The sequence below is a fragment of the Stegostoma tigrinum genome, chromosome 21, assembly GCF_030684315.1.
Source record: "Stegostoma tigrinum isolate sSteTig4 chromosome 21, sSteTig4.hap1, whole genome shotgun sequence".
Lineage (NCBI taxonomy): Eukaryota > Metazoa > Chordata > Chondrichthyes > Orectolobiformes > Stegostomatidae > Stegostoma > Stegostoma tigrinum.
In genome coordinates this window covers 29,550,420-29,574,316 of record NC_081374.1, presented here as the reverse complement: position 1 = coordinate 29,574,316, position 23,897 = coordinate 29,550,420, and the positions used below count along the sequence as shown (strand labels likewise).

At 39.9% G+C, this 23,897-nt stretch overlaps 1 protein-coding gene across 5 annotated transcripts in view; it reads right to left on the bottom strand.

The window, feature by feature from the left end:
* The window catches only part of LOC125462997 (metabotropic glutamate receptor 4-like), a 1,119,827-nt gene that overhangs the window by 478,155 nt on the left and 617,775 nt on the right, over positions 1-23,897 (bottom strand). For all 5 annotated transcript variants that reach the window (XM_048553588.2, XM_048553586.2, XM_048553589.2 and 2 more), the window contains exon 7: positions 13,061-13,261. In XM_048553588.2, the coding sequence (XP_048409545.1) occupies positions 13,061-13,261 (201 nt within the window). The remainder of the gene's footprint in view (positions 1-13,060; positions 13,262-23,897) is intronic.

Below are 23,897 nucleotides of genomic sequence, written 5' to 3'. Positions count from 1 at the left end.
AAGCCTCAGGGAATATTCTGAGGACCTGGGTTGAAACCTCACCATGGCAGATGGTAGAATTTGAATTCAAATTTGCCTTTTAAAAATCTGGCATTTAGCATCTAATAATGTTCATGAATCCATTGACAATTATCAGAAAAAAAAACCATCTGGCTCACCAATATCCTTTGGGGAAGGAAACTACTCCCCTTACCTGGCCTTGCCTATACATGACTCCAAACCCAAAACAATATCATTGAATGACTCTTAACTCCCCTCCGGGCAAATCAGGATGGGAAATAAATGTTAGCCCAGCTCCATAACACCCTTATTCCACGATTGAATAAAACAGCCAGATAAATGAGCAGCAGTAAGCACAAAATTGGAACTCTGTCGTATTTCCAACATTCACTCCATATGTTTACACATGCTTTCAAAGTAGAACATCTTTGCATCTTTGGGAAGGAATTACCGAATTTAGAGGAAGTCCTGATGCCAGAGTACATTCGATTCAAATGGCTGCTTGATTATGTGGCAGAATATCCTTGGGCTTTCCTGTCTGCAGACAAATAAATGTCAACAGGAGAAGCAGTCGATAAGAAGTAGTGTGTTAAAGAATGCAAGTCAAAAGGGAGTCAGGCCTTGGAAGGAATGATCAACAAGGGAGACAGTGCAGGAATGGCTGAAGGCAGAGGAATGGTTGCTCTGGTATTTAGTGACATCACGCTGAAGGAGCTCCTGCAGGCAGTGGAAGACTGAAGAGAAATGCCATTTCCACAATTAAGGCATGGCTCAAGGTGGCCGAGGAAGTCAGTAGCTGTGGGATGGTCGCACAAACTTGGGTGCAGTGCTAGAAATAATTCAATGATAGTGGTGTAGATTGGGAAGTGGCATTCGTAATCTCTAGCACATTACTCTGAATATCATGAGTGGTCTCCAATGAGTGATGAGGTAGCTATCCCAAATATGGAACAGAATCAGTGACCATCATCCATCTTGTTGAGCAAGAGGAGCCGTAAAACAGTAACCCGTGGCCAAGTCAGAGGCGATTGCTGCAATGCCAAGACTGAATGGCTACATGAAGCAAGCCTCCCAGTGACATAATCTGTGCATGAAAACTGACACAGACTGGTGCATGCAGCCCAGTTATGAGAGGTGGCTGACATGGCTTATATTTGTGTTTATAGGAGAAACACACTGAGATAGGGAGGAGAGATAAAAAAAACTGGAGCTGGTGTGCTATTCCAAGCCTTAGCAACTCTGATGAAGGACCTGGGGTGGGCTGCACTTGAGCAGCCTGTCACTGGGGAAGCAGTGAGTGAACCAGTGGAATAGATGATGACCTCTGCGCGTAAAGGCATCCAATGATGGCCCCAAAACCCATCAGCCTTTCAGCCTGACTGGCCCCAAGTGTTACCTAGGTATTGATCTGTTACCTGCTGGACGCAGCGAGGGGCCATTGACTCGATGGCCCCTGTGGTGATGCTGCAGCCCATTTGAATGAACCACTCTCTCTCACACTCTCTCTCACTCTCTCTCTCTTCCCCACCAACCCCCTGCAACTCCCCACCCCTCCTCTCCCTCATTCTCTTCTCTCTCTCTCTCTCTCTCTCTCTCTCGTCCCGAAAGGCAGAGCCAATCTCTAGGTGAATACCACCTACTGAGAATTAGAACCCCCAAGTCTCAATAACGACATAAGCTTGGAATTGGGCTAGCAAATAGTCATTAAGTTGATCATATTCAACAGTAGTTGACTCATCCCATTCACTTTAACTGAAATAGTTTTGATGTCCCTTGAGGTATGGCATAGTTGCTCAGTGGTTAGCACTGCTACCTCAGCGCTATTTAGCTTCAGGCAACTATCCGTGTGGAACAAAAACAAAATTGCTGGAAAAACTCAGCAGGTCTGGCAGCATCTGTGAAGGTAAAAAACACAGTTAACATTTCAGGTCCAGTGACCCTTCCTAAGAACTGGTGAGTTGGCCATGCTGAATTGCCCATGGTATCCACTGAAGTGCAGGCTAGGTGGACTACCGATGGAAAATATAGCGTTAAAAGGACAGGGCAGTGGATCTGGGTGGGATGCTCTTCAGGGGATAGGTGTGGACTCGATGGGCCAAATGATCAATTTCCATACTGTAGTGTTCTATTATTCCATGATTGAGTAGAGCATAATTCTGAGATTGTTATTTTGCGATTTAATTATAAACACAAAACAAAAATCAGGTAATGTCCATGAGTTTGAGTCACATATTTCTCTTACTCCACATGGTAATTTGTCATTCTGGATTAAGCAGTCATAGAAAAGCCCTGTTTCAGCAAATTTTTTCTGTTGCCAAATTTCTAGTTACTTGCACATTAAACAGGTTATCACCATTTTTTTAAAAAATCATTCATGGGATGAGAGCATCACTGGCTAGGCCAGCATTTATTGCCCATCCCTAATAGTCCACAGGGTAGTTAAGAATCAAACACACTGCTGTGGGTCTGGAGTCACATGTAGGCCAGACCAGGTAAGGATTGCACTTTCCTTCCCCAAAGGACATTAGTGAACCAGATAGTTTTTTCCAACAATTGACAATTGTTTCATGGTCATCATTTGAGTCTTAATTCCAGATATTTATTGAATTCAAATTCCACCATCGACCATGGCAGGATTGAAACCCAGGTCCCAGAACGTTATCTGGGTGTCTGGATTAACAGCCCAGCGAAAATACCACTAGGCCATCACCTCCCGTTATAATACATGGTGCTGTGCTCGAGATACTAATGACTCTCAGCCATAATATTTGAGCTCATCATGAAGGTGCTCAAACAACTGCAGTAGTTTGTTTTTCTATTTGATGCCTTAAAATTTATGCTCACAAGATTTACAAGATTTATAAATCTCTTTTACAACTTTTCCTACCATCCACGATTTTTAATTACTTACTGAAGTTTAGCCTATCTTCAACACATCCACAGGAATAGGATGAAAATAATAACACTAATGATGCAGTCTCCCCTCTGGGTCCCAGATTATGTCAACAAGGTGCAAAGAGACCCCACAAAAGCCCAGGTGAAACATCCATTGCTGTGACTGAAACAACTCAGTCCTCTCTTTCATGGATTTTACAGATTCTGTTCTTTACAGTGTGGCTACAGAAAACCACTTCTTCGTCTGATAACAACAGTCTCTCCTTATTAGCAAGGTATAGTTTATTGCTTTCTAGCTACCAGTTATAGATGTTGTGATAAGACAAACAGAGGGTAGAATCCTTGAGGAGGATCATATGTTAAGTCTCATTCCTTCAAGATCCTAAGCTGCACTGCCCATGTTTTATGACGACATCTATGAGATGAGTTCAAAAAAGACTGTTCAAGGAGAAGGCAAGGTAAAGAACAGTCCTCAATTTTGTGTATTTTTGTACTGCTATTTAGCACACATTGAGATTAAATACTGCAATATGTGATATTCAGAAGTATATCAGGCTCTAATCTAACTATAACATTATTGAAAAAAAATTCTGCAAACTCCATCACAAAATACTCATGTTTCTTTGTACATGTTTCTAACATGCACATGATTAAACTTCCAGCTTATGTCTAGCTTTCTGTGTGTTTCTCCTTTCCTCTTAACTCTACCCACACTGTGTTATTTCTGCCCAATGAGGAGCAACTCATCACAAGTGTGCTCCTGGTCCTAAAGGGCTGACAAAATACCTATACATCCAAGTGATTATCATGGGCAACAGAAACAGAAATTACTTCAAAAGCCCAGCGGGTCTAGCAGCATCCATGAGAAGAAATAAAAATTAACATTTCGGTGACGCTTCCTCAGTTCACAAGAACTGAAATGTTAATTTTGATTGCTCTTCACAGGTGCTACCAGACTCGTTGAGCTTTTAAAGCAATTTCTGTTTTTGTTTCAGATTTACATCTTCTGAGTACTTTCACTACTTACAGCAATCCTCAGCATTTACCCTTTCCATAAGACCATAAGACATAGGAGTGGAAGTAAGGCCATTCAGCCCATCAAGTCCACTCTGCCATTTAAATCATGGCTGATGGGCATTTCAACTCCACTTCCCTGCACTCTCCCTGTAGCCTTTGATTCCTTCTGAGATCAAGCCGATCTCTGCCTTGAAGGCTTCTAACGTCCCGGCCTCCACTGTACTCCGTGGCAATGAATTCCACAAGCCCACCAATCTCTGGCTGAAGAAATGTCATCTCATTTCAGTTTTAAATTTACCCCCTTTAATTTTAAGGCTGTGCCCACGGGTCCTAGTCTCCCCGCCTAACAGAAACAACTTCCCAGCGTCCACCCCTTCTAAGCCATATATTATCTTGTAAGTTTCTATCAGATCTCCCCTCAACCTTCTAAACTCTAATGAGTACAATCCCAGGGTCCTTAGCCGTTCATCATATGTTAAACCTACAATTCCAGGGATCATCCATGTGAATCACCGCTGGACACAGTCCAGTGCCAGTATGTCCTTCCTGAGGTGTGGGGCCCAAAATTGGACACAGTATTCTAAATGGGGCCTAACTAGAGCTTTATAACATCTCAGAAGCACATCACTGCTTTTATATTTCAACCCTCTTGAGATAAACGGCAACATTACATTCGCTTTCTTAATCACGGGCTCTACCTGCAAGTTAACTTTTCGAGAATCCTGGACCAACACTCCCAGATCCGTTTGTACTTCTGCTTGATGAATTTTCTCACTATTTAGAAAATAGTCCATGCCTGTATTCTTTTCTCCAAAGTGCAAAACCTCACATTTACTCACATTGAATTTCATCAGCCATTTCCTGGACCACTCTCCTAAACTGTCTAAATTTTTCTGCAGTTCCCCACCTCCTCAGTACTACCTGCCTGTCCACCTATCTTCGTATCATCAGCAAACTTTGCCAGAATGCCCCCAGTCCCTTCATCCAGATCATTAATATATAAGGTGAACAGCTGCGGCCCCAACACTGAACCCTGCGGGACACCACTCGTCACCGGTTGCCATTCCGAAAAGAGCCTTTTATCCCAACTCGCTGCCTTCTGTCAGACAGCCAATCCTCAATCCAAGCCAGTAGCTCACCTTGAACACCATGGGCCCTCACCTTGCTCAGCAGCCTCCCGTGAGGCACCATATCAAAGGCCTTTTGGAAGCCCAGATAGATAACAACTATTGGGTTTCCCTGGTCTAACATACTTGTTACCTCTTCGAAGAATTCTAACAGGTTTGTCAGGCATGACCTCCCCTTACTAAATCCATGCTGACTTGTTTTAATCTGACCCTGCACTTCCAGGAATTTAGAAATCTCATCCTTAACAATGGATTCTAGAATTTTACCAACTACCGAGGTTAGGCTAATCGACCTATAATTTTCCACCTTTTGCCTTGATCCTTTCTTAAACAAGGGGGTTACAGCAGCAATTTTCCAATCATCTGGGACTTTTCCAGATTCCAGTGACTTTTGAAAGATCACAACCAAAGCCTCTGCTATTTCCTCAGCCACCTCCCTCAGAACTCTAGGATGTAGCCCATTAGGGCCAGGAGATTTATCAATTTTTAGAGCTTTTAGCTTTTCTAGCACTTTCTCTTTTGTAATGCCTACCATACTCAACTGTGCCTCCTGCCTGTCCCTAATTGTTGGCATACTACTCATGTCTTCCACTGTGAAGACCGACGCAAAGTACTTATTAAGTTCTTCAGCAATTTCCTTATCTCCCATCACTAGCCTTCCAGCATCAATTTGGAGCAGCCCAATGTCTACTTTTGCCTCTCGTTTGTTTCTTATGTATTGAAAGAAACTTTTACTATCATTTCTAATATTACTAGCTAGCCTACCTTCATATCTGATCCTCTCCTTCCTTATTGCTCTCTTTGTTATCCTCTGTTTGTTTTTGTAGCCTTCCCAATCTTCTGATTTCCCAGTGTTCTTGGCCACTTTATAGGCTGTCTCTTTTTCTTTGATATATTTCCTGACTTCCTTTGTCAGCCATGGTTGTCTAATCCTACCCCGGATAATCTTTCTTTTCTTTGGGATGAACCTCTGTACTGTGTCCTCATTTACACCCATAAACTCCTGCCATTGTTGTTCGACTGTCTTCCCCGCTAGGGTCTGCTTCCAGTCGATTTTCGTCAATTCCTCTCTCATGCCCCTGTAATTACCTTTATTTAGCTGTAACACCATTACATCCGATTTTGCCTTCTCTCTGTCAAACTGTAGACTGAACTCTACCATATTATGATCGCTACCTCCTAAGTGTTCCCTTACTTTAAAGTCTTTTATAAGGTCTGGCTCATTATATAGCACTAAGTCCAGAATAGCCTGCTCCCTTGTGGGCTCCATCACAAGCTGTTCCAAAAAGCCATCCTGCAAACAGTCCATGAATTCCTTTTCTTTGGATCCACCGGCAACATTATTCACCCAATCCACCTGCATATTGAAGTCCCCCATGATCACCGTGACCTTGCCTTTCTGACATGCCCTATCTATTTCTCGGTGCATCTTCCGCCCCTGGTCCGGACTGTTAGGAGGTCTGTACATAACTCCCATTATAGATTTTTTGCCTTTGTGGTTCCTCAACTCCACCCACACAGACTCCACATCTTCTGACTCTATGTCATTCAGTGCCGTAGATTTAATTTCATTTGTAACTAACAAGGCAACCCCACCCCCTCTGCCCACCTCCCTGTCTTTTCAATATGTTGTGAATCCTTGGATGTTTAACTGCCAGTCCTGAGCTCCCTGCAACCATGTCTCTGTGATGTCTACCACATCATAATCATTCAAGGGGATTTGTGCTGTTAATTCATCTACTTTGTTGTGACTACTACGAGCATTTAGATAAAGTGCCTTAGTGCTAACTTTCTTATCATTATTAGAGAGATTGGAAATCCTAAAATGTCTTAAGCTATTCTTCCTTTTTGCTGCATTCCTAGTCTACCTCGAGCTTAAACCCACCTGTACACCTGCTATCCTGTTGCTTATCTTTCCATTTAACTCCATACTCCCTGTCGCTTTCACTTTCCCTTCCACCCTGACTCAGAAGTTTAAAGTCCTACTGACCACCCTATTTATCCTTTTCGCTAGAACACTGCTTCCAGATTGGTTCAGGTGGAGACCGTCCCAACGGTACAGATGCCCCCCGGTTCCAAAACCGATGCCAATGCCCCATGAAATGGAATCCCTCTTTCCCACACCAATCCCTTAGCCACATGTTTACTTCCCTAACTTTCTTTTCCCTGTGCCGATTAGCACGTGGCTCAGGCAGTAACCTGGAGATTATGACCCTTGAGGACCTGTACTTCAATTTCTTTCCTAGAGCCTGATAATCCCTGAACAGGTCCTCTACCTTAGCTTTGCCTACGTTGTTAGTCCCAACGTGGACCACAACAACTGGATCCTCCCCCTCCTGCTCCAATATCCTTTCAACCCGGTCAGAGATGTCCCGCACCCTGGCACTGGGCAGGCAACACACCATGCGGGACTCCCGATCCGGCTTGCATAGGATACTACCTGTCCCCCTAATAATAAAAGCCCCTGTAACAATTCCCTGTCTTTTTGCTCCCCCCTCTTGAATGGCCTTCTGCACTACGGTGCCGTGGTCAGCTGGCTCATCCTGCCCACAGTCCTTTCCCTCATCCGTACAGGGAGCAAGAATCTCATACTTGTTGGTCAAGGTCAAGGGCTGAGGCTCCTGCACTCCTGAACTCCGAATCCCCTACCTGCCTCACTTACAGTCACACCTTGTCCCTGAACACTTTTTGAATTTGAGTTATTTAATCTACTGGGTGTGACTGCCTCCTTTCAGACCCATATATGATATCCCTCCTGCAAGATATCTCACAATTTCTTAATAATGTATTTTTTCTTTGTAAAACCACGATATGCTTGAAACTTGCATTGGCCTATATATTTTTCGAAGCTTCCTATCTCTGAAAGACTTGTTACAAGCCAGCAAAGTCTATATAAAACTTTTTCTCACTCTCACTTTTCTTAAATGCATGTTATCCCATCACAAACGATTATCTACAAATGTTCAATGGTTATGCTATTTTCAGCATGCCCTGGAACAGAATTTGATTTGACAAGTAAAATTAAATATGCACTTGAAAACACAGCAATGACTGTGAAGAATCCATTTTCTGCTGGTTAGCTGGATAGGACTTGATTATCACGAGCATGAATTTCAGTCCTAAAAATCAGAGAATGTTTTGACTGATGCTCAGTGTCAATTCCTGCAACGACGTGCTATATACACAAATGTATGAACAGATGTTGGCCATGAAAACCGTACCCCGTCCTCAGTTAGATCATGACCTATCTATATTTCAAGTCAGTTTATCCATCAACCTTCTACATCCATTAGGAGTCTTAACTAACAATCTTAGTTTTTAGATTTGCAACAGAGCTTGATTCAACAATTGTTTTATGACAGAATTCCTGATCACCGCTATCTCATATGCGTCATTCTTTTGAACGTTCCCAATCAAAAGAGTTTAAAACTCCATTGCATCCCTTCATCAACATAAAAACACTTCTATTTCAACTTCTGAATACAAAAAAAACAAGCCAAGTCATGATCATGATAGTTGTAAGGGCGTTTCAATTTCTTCGGATTTTAGAATGCTACAAGATATCACTAATCCACGTCTGTTGAAATAATCTACACATTTCTGCAATTTTGGCATGAAAGAAATATTAGCTTTAATTTTAACATGTTTTAATGTGACTGAATTTTCTAATTTATCAATCCCTTTGCAACAATGGAATAATAAAAGTATAACAGCAGAGGAATTTATTGATTATTCAGTGTGTATGTGTGCATACATGGGAGTGAGCATCGGTGAAAAGGAAGATGATGCTAAATCGTGCATTTCAAATAGCCATAAACATTTGTGAAAGGAATTGTCAATAATAGTTGTTCTAATTGGTTTCTACAGTAACAAGTTTTCTTGAAACAAAGGAAAGGCATCATTTTTGTTACTTTAGTGGTATTATTCATTCATATTTATTTCTTATATATCTTTCCTTTCTTTATACAATGGCCTGGATTAGGCATTGGAAGGATGTTAGAACTGTCTTTGCTCATCATATCATTATTTTTGAAGTCCCCACATATGACAAAGTTTAAAGACAGCAAGGTGTAGAGCTGGATGAACACAGCAGGCCAAGCAGCATCAGAGGAGCAGGAAAGGTCATGTTTCAGGTCTCGACCCGTCTTCAGAAATAGGGGAGGGGAAGGGGACTGATCATTAGCAACTCCTTTGCTGTTCAACTGTCTTTCTCTCTTTGGGCTCTCTCTTATCGTTTACTGCCTGCCCCAGCCACCTCCCTATTTTCTGCATATAAACTGATGTTTTCCCAGCCACCATCAGTTCTGAGGAAGTGTCACCAGAACTAAAACATTAACTCTGTTTTCTCCTCCACAGATGCTGCCAGACCTGCTGAGCTTTTCCGGCAACTTTGTTTTTGTTCCTGATTTACAGCATCCGCAGTTATTTTGGTTTTTAATATTTAAAAGGTATCTGCATGGGTATATGATTAGGAAGGCTTCAGAGGGATATGGGCCAAATGCCTGCAAATGGGACTAAATTAATTTAGGATATCTGGTCAGCATGGATGAGTTGGACTAAAGGGTCTGTTTCTGTGCTGTATGCCTACTTCTCATATGTATATGCCACTTTTATACTTCTCATTGTAAAATTTATTAGAAGTGTAGCTACAAAAAGTGAGTCACAAAATGTTGGTACAGAAGGCATAGCATGTATTCATGAAGGCTAATGAGATTTTTTTTATATAAAATGCACTGAATATAATAGTAAGAATGTTGTGCTTCAGTTATACAGAGCATTGGTGAGACCACATCTCGAGTACAGTGTGCAGTGTCGGTCTCCTTATTAATAAAGAATGTAAGTGTATCAGCAGTGATTCAGAGGAGGTTGACTATATTGATAATTGGAGTCAGTGTATTATCTCACGAGGATAGGTTGGATAGTGGGCTTGTTTCGACTGAAGTTTAAAAGATTGAGGGACAACTTAATTGAAGTATTTCAGATCCTGAATGGTCTGGACAAAATCAGTGTAGAAAGCATATTTCTTCTTGTAGGTCAGTCCAAAGCTAGGGGACACAATTTTGAATTTTGGGATTGCCATTTTTGGACACAGATGAGGTGAAACATTTTGTCTAAGAGAGTTGTATACTTTGGAACTCTGAACCTGTGAAAACAGTGGGGGAAGAGACATTGCAATTTTATAAGGCAGTGGTGGATAAATTCCTCTTAGACAAGGGAGTCAAAGATTCTGTGGGTTGTATGGGAATGTGGGATTTGGAATGCAAACAAATCAGCCATAACCTCAATAACTTGCAGTACAAGCAGTTAAATACTCAACTTCTATTCCTATTTACCCATAAGTGAAAGGTAATTTGTACATTTTACTTCTGAGTTTGGTGTCAGAATTTTTAATGTGATTATCTGCTTGCTCTGATTGAGAGGTACTATACCCATGAAAGTTCGGAGATGGAGTCCTTTAGCCTCTTTTTAGTGGATTTGTGTAGGAATCGAAATGATTTTGTGGGTCATTTAATTCATTCCAGTCCTAATTATGAAAACGAATGAATTTGCTAAGTACACTAATATCCTTCCTTCATAAGAAACTAAGTTATCCTTTCAAAATTGTGGGTTGCATCAAAGTCAAGATAATTTAGCACCAAAAATTATAAGCATGGCTCATGACTGATGTTTTAACTTCTAATATTTGTTACCATGATAATGAAAAACAATGGAGAATATATTATTTAAGTATTGTTCGTGGCCTTATTTTGCAACTTGCTGTGGTACTACAGGAAATCCAAATTCAGTAAAATCGTCTGTTTCAATGAGAGTAATTGCTCCTGAGAATAGTTAACGTGTTTTGCAATGGACACTGGTTTAAAAAAAAAGTTCTATGAGGAATGTTCATAATGATTATGGATGTATTGAACCTCAATTTATGAAAATAGTCAAATTTACATTTTACCTAAAGTATGATAGCACATTACCTGAATGGTTGCCAAATTATATAACATAGTTTCCATTTTATGCTGCAGTGAAGGTAAATTGCTACCACCTTATGGATTCTGTCATCTCCTAGTCAAATACTTGACAAATTAAGAGTTGACAAAATTTGCTTTCACATTGTTTCTCTAATTTGAACAATGATATGAAAGTATGTACAATACAACCAGCAATCAAATTTAGTCTTAATGTCATTTCAAGGTGATATCTGTGAATAGAAACATTATACCACTGACAGAGAAATGAGACAACATCAATCCGTGAAAATCTTGGCAGATTAGGAGGAAAACAGGGAACTGAAAGGTTACAGGTACCGATAATGGAGGCCATTGAATTAAAGGCCTTGTCATTGAAATAACTCCACAGAAGCCTTCTCATCTCTATCTTAAACGGGTACCTTTTTAATCCTGATAGCATGCACTCTGGTCCTAGACTGTCCCATGAGGGGAAATATCCTGTCAGCATTTACCCTGACAAACCCCTGAAGAATCCTCAGTGTTTTTATAAGGTCACCTATCATTCTTCTGAACCCCAGTGAGTCCAGTCCCAACCTATTTGGCCTTTGCTCACAGGACAATCTCACTGAAATAACTCCACAGAGGCCGGTATCTTATCACCGAGTCATCCTTTATTTACACGTGCATAGTACTTGACACTCTTTCTCAAAGCCAGCACTTAAAGTCAACAGAATCTCTGACTCTCCTGTTTATATCTGTCAGCTAGGGCTCTCTGCTTGGATCAGGGTAACCATCCAATCAGGGAACACACCTGGGCTGACCTCATTAAAATCACTACAGTCATGTTCATGGAAACCCAGTTCGAATAGTTTCTAACTAGCACCAGAATTGTAGCTGATAGCGGGGACTGAGAGACACCAGTCAGTGTACAGATATCTCCCTGAGAGAGAGAGAGGGGACTGAGAGCCACCAGTCAGTGTACAGATATAGCTGCAAAACACTTTGGCCATTTTCACTGTGTGATTATCCATCATCTAGCTTTTTTTTTCCTCATCAGATCTCTTTTTAACTTTCCTTTGTCAACAGATCACATTTCCTGACTTGCTTGATTGCATAGCATAGAATTATTTTTTTTCAAATTGGCTTTTCTTTTTAGCTGTCTCGAAGAATGTATTGCCTTTACCCTTAAAATGTTGGTTCCATTCTTCCTTTTGTCTGTTTCTCATTTAGTGTCTATCTTGTATTATGCACATAATTCAGTCTTCTCTTTTTAATAGCGCAACACCTAATGTAGCAATTATCTCTCAGACTGACAAACGAGTCTGAGTGTATTATCATCCTTAAGAGAAATAAGAGGTATTTGTCCTGAGGTGACGACGGCAGCATTTAACATATAGCTTTGTAGCTTGTTTATATGGCATTCCTTTGTATTTTTAACACAATTGTTAACTTTTTCATTTCACTTTTGTTAACCCTCTACTAAAATTGTGAACAATGTAATGCCATACAATTTATGTCAAGTATTTGCATTCTACTAATGCAACAATAACTTCTTGTCTATAATATTTCCAATGTTTGCACATTTAATGACAAAATAGATACATCTGAAGAAATCACAGTAATCTACAACCGATAATGTATAATTCTGAAATTGGCCTCGTATTAAATTCAAACATAATGAAAAGCAATTTTTTTTATAAGTAAATAGTCATTGCCATTAACGTCTGGTAATACAATTGGAAAAATCCCAGCATGCTGTGTTTAGCCTTTCATATTATATTTCTGCCAAACCTTTTACTTACACCCTACATTTGAAAAATGTTCCATTAGATCTTTCAGACTATTTGCAAGTGACACAAACAATTGGATATAAGCAGCTAAGACAGTAATTCCATGATCCCATTTAATGTAACCTGAAAAATGTTAAAACTTCACAATGAAGAAAATGGTAAATGCGTATTATTCTGCAAGCACACATAAAATCTACAAGTTAAGGTAGCAGATATCCATATCAGCTATGACTAATTTTGGACAGTCTCTCCAACAAGAATACTCAGTGTCTAAATGCTTCTGTACACTTACCAGAGAAGTTGACTTTACGGATATATTCAAGAAGGACCTTGCCATCTATAGGGTTCATTTTCGAACAAAGCCCAACATGTCCTCGGCAGAGGTCTTTGTGCATGTTGTGCAGAGCATGTGCCATAGCATAAACTGCATCAATAACAAACAGTACTTTTCCTTCTTGCTCATAAGAATTATTTCGCCCAATTCTCTCCAAGCCTAGGGAAGAAAATAAAAACACAAAAATATTAACAAAAGATTGGTGCATAATATTTTTTTAAAAATGCTAAAAATGCATTACCAATATTCTGTGAGAGAGAAGAATTAAAGTCAATTGTTTTAAATCATTCAGAAATAGCCGCATAAAAATTGGAACAGAATGACATTTTCTTAATGTAAGGTGGAGGAAATGGTGTTTTAAAACTAACACACTAAAATTCTCTAACATAATTTATTGGAATACAGCCACAATGTAAAGAAAATTTTACTATCTTAATGAAAGTGATATGTCCCCTGAGGTCATTTTCTAGCTCTCTTTTATTGAACCTTGCTTTACAATACATGCAACAGAAAGTAGCAGAAACCATTTTTGGAAGTACTGTGTTATTCTAAAATCAGTGAGCATGAATTTTCACAACATATTGAGGTCAAAATAGATGGAATTTAGGCATGCTGCCGTGGCCATTTCTGGGAGTCCCTTTAGGAGTAACTCCCAATGGGGGAGCTAATTAGTGGCAGTCATAATTCCTGCTCCATTTCCTGTCGCAAGTTAATGTGAATCAATATCCCATCTCAAATACTGCTGGACAATCAAAGGCCTGCAGTTTTCCAGTACTGCCTATGCTACCAAAAGCAGAGGCTACTGACAGTTTTGTAGTCGGCAGTATAAAATGATCATGCTTGGAGTCTTCTAAATGACGAAAATAAGGGTGGGTTCTTTGGGGCCAGTCAGCTAGGTTCCAGTGAGGATGAAGGGTCTAGGCCCGAAACGTCAGCTTTTGTGCTCCTGAGATGCTGCTGGGCCTGCTGTGTTCATCCAGCCTCACATTTTATTATCTTGGATTCTCCAGCATCTGCAGTTCCCATTATCACTCATAGGTTCCAGTGAGGGTTGGGCAATGAGAAATGCGTGGGGTCTGTTTCTGTGAACCCCTCCATTGGGCTGCCAGCAGTTTGAGCTCCACTCTACTCCACCCCAAGTTCCTAACCACAAAGCCACTGTATTGCTAACAATGTTTACCTAACAGTTTTATCATGTAGCATGGTCCCTACATGGCCTCCAGTGAAGACGGTTTTTGACCCTTCTTGATCTGGAATTAATTGAGGAGCTTCAGGAAGGTGACAGGGTCTCTATATCACACATTTCTAACCTCCCTCATCCTCCAGTTTAGCTGCAGGGGGAACACTGATTTCGGTTTGTGCATGTGAGTGATTAAAAATGCCCAGGTTTCCTCTCTATGCATGATCACTCTATACTTCCTTCCCCTTTGCCAAATCTCAGGTTGGGTCAAGGCTCCTGCTATGATTAGGGAGGCAAGGAGTCAAATTAAACTGAGAAAGCTAAGATCCATTTTTTATTTCAATATTGAAACATTATCTTGACTACAACTCAAGGAAAATCATGCCTGAGGACAAAGTCCGCAGAGAAACTTGGTAGGATGTGACTGAGTAGGCAGATCAAGTAGATTTTATATTTGCTGTTTAAAATGATATAAAACTATAAAACATGAGAGCAGAAATAGGCTATTTGGCCCATCAAGTCTGCTCTGCCATTCAATGAGATCATGGCTGATCTGGAAATCCTGAACTCCATTTTCTTTCTTATCCCTAAAACCCCTTGATTATTTTACTGATTAAAATTTAATGTCTATGTTGAGCCCTTGAACAGACTTACCAACACAGCCTCCAGAAACTTCTTCAGTAAAAATTTGCAGATTCATTGCTTAAATTCCTATAATTTCTGATTTAAATGAGAGACCCTTACTCTAAAGTTACACGAACTTCCCCACATTTACCCTATTCATCCCCCTACAAAACTAATGTTTTAATAAGTTTGTCACTCATTTTTTATAAATTTCAATGAGTACTAACTCAATCCATCGTCATAAGAAATCCCCCTCATACCTCGTATGGGCCTAGTGAACATTCTCTGGATGACCTTCAATGGGAGTATTTATTTCTTTAGACAGCGGATTAGACGCTTCACAGAATAACAGCTGTGGTCTGACTGATGCTTTGTATAGTTTTAGCAAGACGTCTCTTTTTTTTTATTTCATTCTCTTTGAAATAAAGGCCAACAGTCTTTTAGCTTCGCTATCACCCACTGAACTTAGATGCTAAGTTTTTGTGATTTACGGATGAGGAGTCCCAAATTCTTTTGTGCCACAGCTTTTTGCAATTTTTCCCCATTTAAACAATTTAAACATATATACTTCTAACCTTCTTGCCAAACTGCATAAATTTACATTTTTCCACATTCTATTCCATCTGCTAATTTTTTGCCTACTCTTTTAACCTGTCTATACACCACTGTAGGTTCTTGTGTAATTCTCATTACTGTTTTTCCATCTATGGTCGTGTCATCCACAAAAATTGGCAATATCACATTCTCTTTCATTATCATAGTCATTAATATGTATTTTAATTAATTATGAGCTGAGCACTAATCTCTGCGGCACTCCACCAGTTGCAGGTTGCATCCTGAAAATGTCCCTTTTATTCTAACTCTGATTTCTATTATTTAGCCAATCCTATATGCATGTTAGTATACTAACTACCAGCATGGGCTACTATCATTTTAAGTAATCCTATATGTGACTGAGAGCCTTTTGGGATTCCAAATATATTACATCTAGTGATTCCCCTTCATCTATCCTGCTCGCTACTTCCACAAAAATCTCTAACAAACTTGTCAGTCATGATTTCACTTCATGAAGCCATATTGATTCTGCTTAACTATTTAAGTATTTCTAAATGTTCTTCTTTTACATCCTTGATAATAGACTCTAACTTCTTCCCAATGACAAATGCTATGCTCACTGGCCCAAAAATCTATGGATTCTAGGAAGATAACTACCAGCATATCCAGTATCTCTGTTGCAACATTCTTTAAAATCTTATTATTCAACCCATCAGCTTTTTCTCTCCTAATATTTATTGTGTTTACTTGCTAACTCTTCCCTTTCTAGTCCTTTGATTGTTTAATATTTTTGGAATACTTTTAATGATCTCTACTGTGAAGACTGATGTAAATTATTTATTCAACTCCTCTTCCAATCCAGGTTCCCTACTTTTATAATCCCAACCTCATTGTCTAATGGGTCTATGTTCACTTTGGCATTTTTATGCATTTAATGAAGTTCTTGTTGCTCAATTATTATTCCTTGCTAGTTTGCACTCATGATATATTTTCTCCCTCCTCATTGCTTTTTGAGTAATTATTTTGTTAGTTTTTAAAACTTCCAAGTTTTTCAAGCTTTTTTGATTCATCATAAATCTTTGTCACATTATATTACTTTTTTGTTTTCATTAAATTTGATACTATCCTCAACTTCCTTGGTTAACCACAAGAGAAGACTTCCATTTTTGAATTAAAACTTGTGACAAACTGAGAGAGTGGGTGATTAAAGAAAGGAGGAGCCAGTTCATCTCTTCTCAGGTGGCAGCTTAACAATTTGGTGTATCCCATCTGGGACAGTAATAAATTGAGAAACATCACCTGAGGACTGGTTATAACAGCAGGGAGACATTCCTACCCAGGATTCAGAGAGATCAGCTCGCCCTCTAGAGCACTGCTAAGCTCCTGAAAATAGGTTTGTGACCCCATAACTTAAACTAACTCAGAGGCCCACCCTCGCAGTCCCATGAACTAGCCCATAAGAGAATCTACACTTTTCTGGCTATTGTACTTCCTTGTTTGCAGAAGTGGAATCTAATTGCTCCTCCATCATCACCAATCTAAAACATAATACTGGAAGTTCAATTGCTCTATTTCCCAAAATCGGCATTAAGGTTTTTTTTCTCATGTGTGGAGCAGAATACAAAGAACTCTTGAACTGTAGCCACTTTACTTTCCTCTTCTTGTCCTTTCTCCCTTCAGGTGTTGATAGCTTGCCTCCCAAATCCATCTTTTGTTGACACCTCTCAAGCTTTGTCTTAAGGTCATCATGACAATAAAGCCCTAGATTTAAGCTTAGACACCAAGGCTGCTCAAGATTCTGCTTTTCCACCATTTTTTCGAAGAAAAGTAAGAGTGGTGCCAAAAGCAACGATGTGGATGTGGGAAATGTGATAGAGAGAAATGTTAATAGCTAAGTGTTTAGAGAAATATTATGAGTTAAATTTCAATAGTTAAATGATAATGATGCAAAGGGATTAAATAAAAGACTTGGGAGAAGATGTAATATACTGGTTTAGTGTGTTATGCTAATGATTGGTGTACATAATCAGTGAAGCCTACAGGCATCAACAAACACCAGGAACTAGGACTGAGCCTGTAATAATCCAGCAATGTTCCCTCTTACCCAATTATCTAAAAGTGTAACAATTAATACAAGTCATTATTCACCAGAGTATGGACATATTCACAAGTCAGTACAATTACATGACAGTTACAGCTGCAACCTTTATAGTGCAGGTCTTGAATGCAAAAGATGGCTTATTGAAAAGTTGTTGATATTCTGATCACACCTTAAAGTGCAGGAAGTTGCAGATATTGCACTCACAACTTTATGATAAAGTATGTACTAAATGACAGCATCCAATAATAGGCCAGAGTTTTGGAATATGTGCCAACAGTATTTTAGGAAGGGAACAAAATAATGTGATGATCAGGTGAGAAGGAGGTAAATTGCCTTCTGTCTTTTAAAACCATCTGTTCATCATAACAAAAGATTTTTAATTTGATTAAGCACACACAGCTACATCACGCTTCAATTAAAACCTAGTACTAGTCAAGATTAAGAGTCAATTATAAGGTTTTCTTGAGTGAACGAAAGAGGAATTTTGTTGCTTAATAATCCAGAGAGAAGTAATGAAAATGTGATATCAAACACATGCACAAACGTAGGCATAGATTTTAAGAAGCGGAGAGTATCTAGTGCAACAGAGAAGATTAAGAATGGATAATTTAATAAATGATGCGAAATTTCTGATCTGGTATGTTTTAACCCAAGGCCACAGGAGTTTGATTGATTGATTTGATCCTCAGCAATAGCAAAATTGAGTTATCAGTGAATGGGTGTGTTTTAAATTTGCTTTATCACCAGGCATTGTCCTTTGAAAGAAACGGGGAGAGAGAGCTAGCCTGTCAGTTCTGCTGTTATATATCCATCCTTTTTCTCTCTGCTCTGCCCAAAAAGCTGTTATCTGAAACAGTTTCTTTGTTTGTGCCCATGTCTGCTTTCATTGTTTTCTTTCAAACTGGATAACCTTCCAGCAAGTCTTTAATCCCAGCACTTCAAGTGAATCATACAGGAAATCCAGATTTACATTATTAGCTTCATACATATTGATGGCATGTTAATTTCAGTTCAAACTGGGCTTTATAATTACACGAGGTAGCTCAAACTGGTCAAATGATCACTCTGGCCATTTTAGGTCAGTGATTTTCCTGTACTGCTGACAGTCTTGTGCCAATAGAATTCCAGAGATATTACCAAACTCAAAGGTGATATCACAGTAAGGTTTTTTTGAGATAGACATAGGCAATGGTAGTGGCAATTTTAACCCACAAGATTGAAAACCATTGCTTCGAAAGTTCCTGCAATGATTTGTAGCTAGGATTGTGGATGAGGTTATTGGCTTCCTTGCCGAGCTGACTGGTTATAGTACGGATGTTTCGTCACCATGCGAGGTAACATCATCAGTGCAGCTCTGGTGAAGTGATGGCGTTCTACTCCACTTGGTATTTATATGATCTGGTCTACTAAATCGGGTTGTGTCATTTCCGATTCTGTTCTGAAGGGGTTTGTATGTGGGGTCTGTTGATCACATTACGAGTTGAAAATCAGAATTTTTTCTGCTTTACACAAAGCATTCCTAATCCCACTGTTCTATAAGCAACCCTGCAAGTTGGAGAATTGTAGCAAGTTTTACACAACTTTACACATTTTAAGCAGACTGTGTGTAAGTTCCTGAAAATTATTCCAACAGCAAGTCACAGTGGGTTCAATTACGTTGGGTATCAAGACAGTAAGGCAAGGCTGGATGGTCTTTAATACTTGGAGTGTAACACTAAGGCTGGTGGGTGTATGGTGTGGATTGATGCATGGTAGTACAATATCGTTGCCATCACAGAAACATGGTTGAGGCAAGGGCTGGACTGGCAACTCAACATTCTGGAGTGTAGGATCATTACATGAGACAGAGGAGGGTGTAAAAAGTGTTGGTGGTGCTGCATGATTAATTAAGGAGTCAATTACAGCAATAAGGAGAGGTGATAACTTGGAACATTTCTCAAACAAAGCTTTTTGGTTAGAACTTAGGAATGTTAAGCAGGCAGCTACTTTGCTGTAGGTGTACTATTGGCCCCCCAAAAAGTCTGCAGGAAATAGGGGGACAAAAATGCAAGTTTAGAGGTGTGTAAGAGTAATAATCGAGTAATTATGCTAGGAATTTCAACTTTCCTAGCATAAATTAGGATAGTCATAGTGTTAAGGGTTTAGAGGGAGTGGATTTCTTTATATGTATCCAGGGGAGTTTTTTTCTGTATCAATATGTAGCAGGCCCAACAAAGGATACTAAGCACTGGATCTGGTTCTGGGGAAAGAATCTGGACAAGTGTTCAACATGGCAGTGGGGGAATATTTAGGTGATGCTATTTAGGCAGTATGGTTCCAGTTTGTTCTGGACAAGGAAAACGATGGCCTGCAAAAGAGAGCTTTGGATTGGAGGAAGGCAGATTTTATCAAAATAATGCAGGAACTGGCCACAGCAGACTGGGATAAGCCCCTTGCAGCTAACCCTACAGCAGAGCAATGTGGGGGGAGGTGGAGGCGATGGGTTGCAGGGTGACGGGGTGGCTGTCATTTGAAATAGCAGTTGGTGAAAGTATAGGTCCATAATGTATCCTTTGGAGAGAAAAGTAGGAACACTAAGTTCAGAGAACCTGGATGGCTGGCTGGGACATTCAAGATTGGATAAAGAAGAAGAGTAGGGCTTTTAGCAAGTATAAACGGAGCAATTCACCTGTGGCAGTAAGTATAGAGGAATTGCAGGACTGATATTATATTTAATAAAGCAATCAGAGGAGCAAAAAGGGGGCACGATAAAGGACTTAGGAACAGGGTAAGGGAGAATCTTAAGGTATTTTATAAATAAATAACCAAGGAAAGAGTAGGGTCTATTAGCAACCTTGGGGGCAACTTGTATGTGAAGGCACAGGATAGTGGAAGGATACTGGGGTGAATGAATACTTCTCTCTGGAAAAGGAGAATGTAGGCATGAAATATAGGAAAATGGACTGTGAGGAACTTGCAGAGTTTGCCAAAGGAAATAGGAAGGTCTTGGAGGCTCTGTTGAGGTTAAACACAGACAAATCCCCTGGCTTGGATGAAATGAATCACAAGATATGTGAGAAGCAAGATGGGAAACTGCAGGAGTTCTGACACAAATTTTAGTTATCTGGCCACAGTGGAAGTGCCAGAGAACATAAGAACATAAGAAATTGGAGCAGGAGCAGACCATCTGGCCAGTCGGGCCTGCTTCACCATTTAATAAGATCATGGCTGATCTTTTCATGGACTCAGATCCACTCACCTGACTGCTCACCATAACCCTTAATACCTTTACTTTTCGAAAACCTATCTTTGCTTTAAAAACATTCATTGGGGTAGCTTCAACTGTTTCACTGGACAGGGAATTCCACAGATTCACAACCCCTTGGCTGAAGAGGTTCCATCTCAACTCAGTCCTAAATTTTCTCTGCCTTACCTTGAGGCTATGTCCCCAACCTTCCTGCTTCTGTCTTACCTATTCCCTTCATAATGTTGTATATTTCTACAAAAACCCCCCTCATTCTTCTAAATTCCAGTGAGTATAGTCCCAGCCTACTTAATCTCTCCTCATAAAACAACCCCCTTGACTTCAGAATCAACCTAATGAACCCCCTCTGCATGCCCTTCCAGTGCTTGTACATCCTCCTGCAAGTAAGGAGGCTGGATCTGTACACAGTCCTCCAGGTATGGCCTCACCAGCACCATATGCGGCTGCAGAATTACCTCCCTGTTTTTAAACACCATCCCTCTTGCAATGAAGGACAATATTCCATTTGCCTTCTTAATTACCTGCTGCACCTGCAAACCAACTTTTTTTGTGATTCATTCACAAGGGTACCAGGTGCCTCTGCACAGCAGCATGCTGCAATCTTTCACCATTTAATAATAATCCATTTTGTTGGAGTTTTTCTGCCAAAATGGATAACTTCACATTTACCGACATTGTAATCCATCTGCCAGACCCTTGCCCACTCACTTAACCTATCTATATGCCTCTGCAGATGACTGGAGGATGGCTAATGTGGTTCCACTAGATGAAGCAGGGAATGACAAACTGTTAAGTCTCACATTAATGGTAGGGAAACTATTGGAGAAACTTCTGTAGGAGCAAATTATTACCTATTTGGAAAGTCATGGATCAATTAGGGATCGTCAGCATGGCTTTGTCAGAAGGAGGTCTTGCCTGATAAATTTTTTGAATTTGTTGAAAATGTGATCAAGGGTGTCAATGAGGCAAGTTCAGTTAAAGTAGCTTGAATGCTTTTTAGCAAAGCTTTTGACAAGGTCCCACTGATTGAGAAGGTTAAAGCTCATGGAACTACAGGAGACTTGGCAAAATAGATCAGAAACTGGCTTAGTAATAGGACAAGGGTAATCGTACAAGACTGTTTGAGTGACTGGAGGCTGGGTGTCCGATGGAGTGCAACAAGGATCAGTACTGGGACCCTTTTATTTGTTAAATACATGAATGATATGGACGTAAACATGGGGGAATGTTGAGTAATTTGCAGTTGATGCCAAGATTGGTAGCCTGATCAAAAGTGAAAAAGATGGCTGTAGGTTACAAGAAGATATAATTAGGCTGGTCAGATGGGCAGACCAGTGGCAGATGGTATTTAACCCTGATAAGTGTAGGTTGATGCACTTTGGAAGAAGAAACAAGATAACGGGTTATTAAATGAATGGCAGGACACTGAATATCTTAGAGGAACAGAGGAATCTTGGGTGTAATTATTCAAAGATCCCTGAAGTTGGGAGAGCATTCTTTGTCTCTCTTCGGGGCTTCTCAGACCCGAGGGAAGTTTTATGCTGTTCAGATATTCCTTAATGCTCTACAGCAGCTGTATGCCTGTTTCAACAAATGCTGGAGATCACAGCAGGTCAGACAGCATTCATGGAGAGACAGCAAGCTGACATTTTGAGTCTAGATAATTCTTCATCAGAGTTGTCTGACCTGCTGTGATCCCCAGCATTTGTTGCTTTTAGTGCAGATTCAAGCATCTGTAGGAATTTGTTCCGACACGATGCCTGTTTCAATTCCTTTTGTCAGTTCTCCTGACAATGTCAAAGACTTCAAGCTGCTCTATTCACAGATTTTGAGTTCTGTCTCTGTCTAACCATCAGCCCGTTCTTAGGGTTCAGGTCCCAGAGGGTGAAGTGCTCCACCATCCCTGCTTACTGGTGAAGATCTTGCCAATAAAAGCTCCTTGGTAATCATGGGGGACACTCTACAGAGTAAGCACCAAAGAGATCAGGGTACAATGTGTAGCTCATGCCAGAATTCAGAGTCAGAGCTCAGTGTTGGGGGCTCAATTCGATAACTCCACTACGTTAGGTTTGCCACTGCACACAGGTCTATAAGATTGAGTTTGAACTAACCAGTGTTGAGGTGATGTTTGTTGTGCCCTGTAAGTTACAGTGTGTCATGTTAGTACCAAAGTCTGTAGAATACAGCCTTTGATGTGTAAATCAGAATGCAGAACACTGTTTCCAGAATTCAATTATCCGTTGTCAAAACACTAATTAGGTATGTGCAGCATGTACAAATGTAAACCCAGTGACTGTCAAGTGGCTCTACACTCATTAACATGGACCTCAAGCTTCCCTCTACTTGCTCCAAATCTGATCAAAAATTTGTTTGACTGTCTCTACCCAGGGACCTCACGAGGAAACAGTACATTCAAAGGCTGTGAGCCATTTTTCTCAGTTCCTCAACCATATTTACGTTTCATTGCAAAGGAACAACTGTTCAGCAGCAAGGTGCAGAGGTCAGATATGAAATATGAAATAACTCCATCAAAAAGATTCTGAAAATAGTACATTATTATTTTAGTTTTCTGAAATGATTTTAGTGCAAGTTACATGCAATGTAGCTGAAATTTACATTGCCTATTAGCATTAAACAATGGAATGTACAGCAGACAGCTGATTCACTATTACCTGTTTGGTACTATTCCCTGAGATAAATGCTTAGTCTCCTACTACATTTCTGTGAATTTCCTGATTTATTTTTTTCTTCTGTATAAATTAATTTATTGTAATCTAGTAGTTTCTAAATCTAGTCTGAAACAAGCAATTACCTTAAGTCCCTTTCTTTACTTATTTAATAAAGCAGAAGCACAAAGTGAACATCCTAAATAACTTGTAATGCATGGTGGCATTTTATAGATTTTGTGGAGAAATTATCATGTCGATAACACTCATTTTGGTTTGATTTGTTGATTGTCACATGTATTTTGTTATAAAATACAGTAAAATGCATTGTACGGTGTCCCCACTCTCCAGCTCCGTCTTAAACAACAGAAAAATTAACCAAAACACAGAAAAATAAAGAAATAACGAAAAAGTGTTGAACTTTA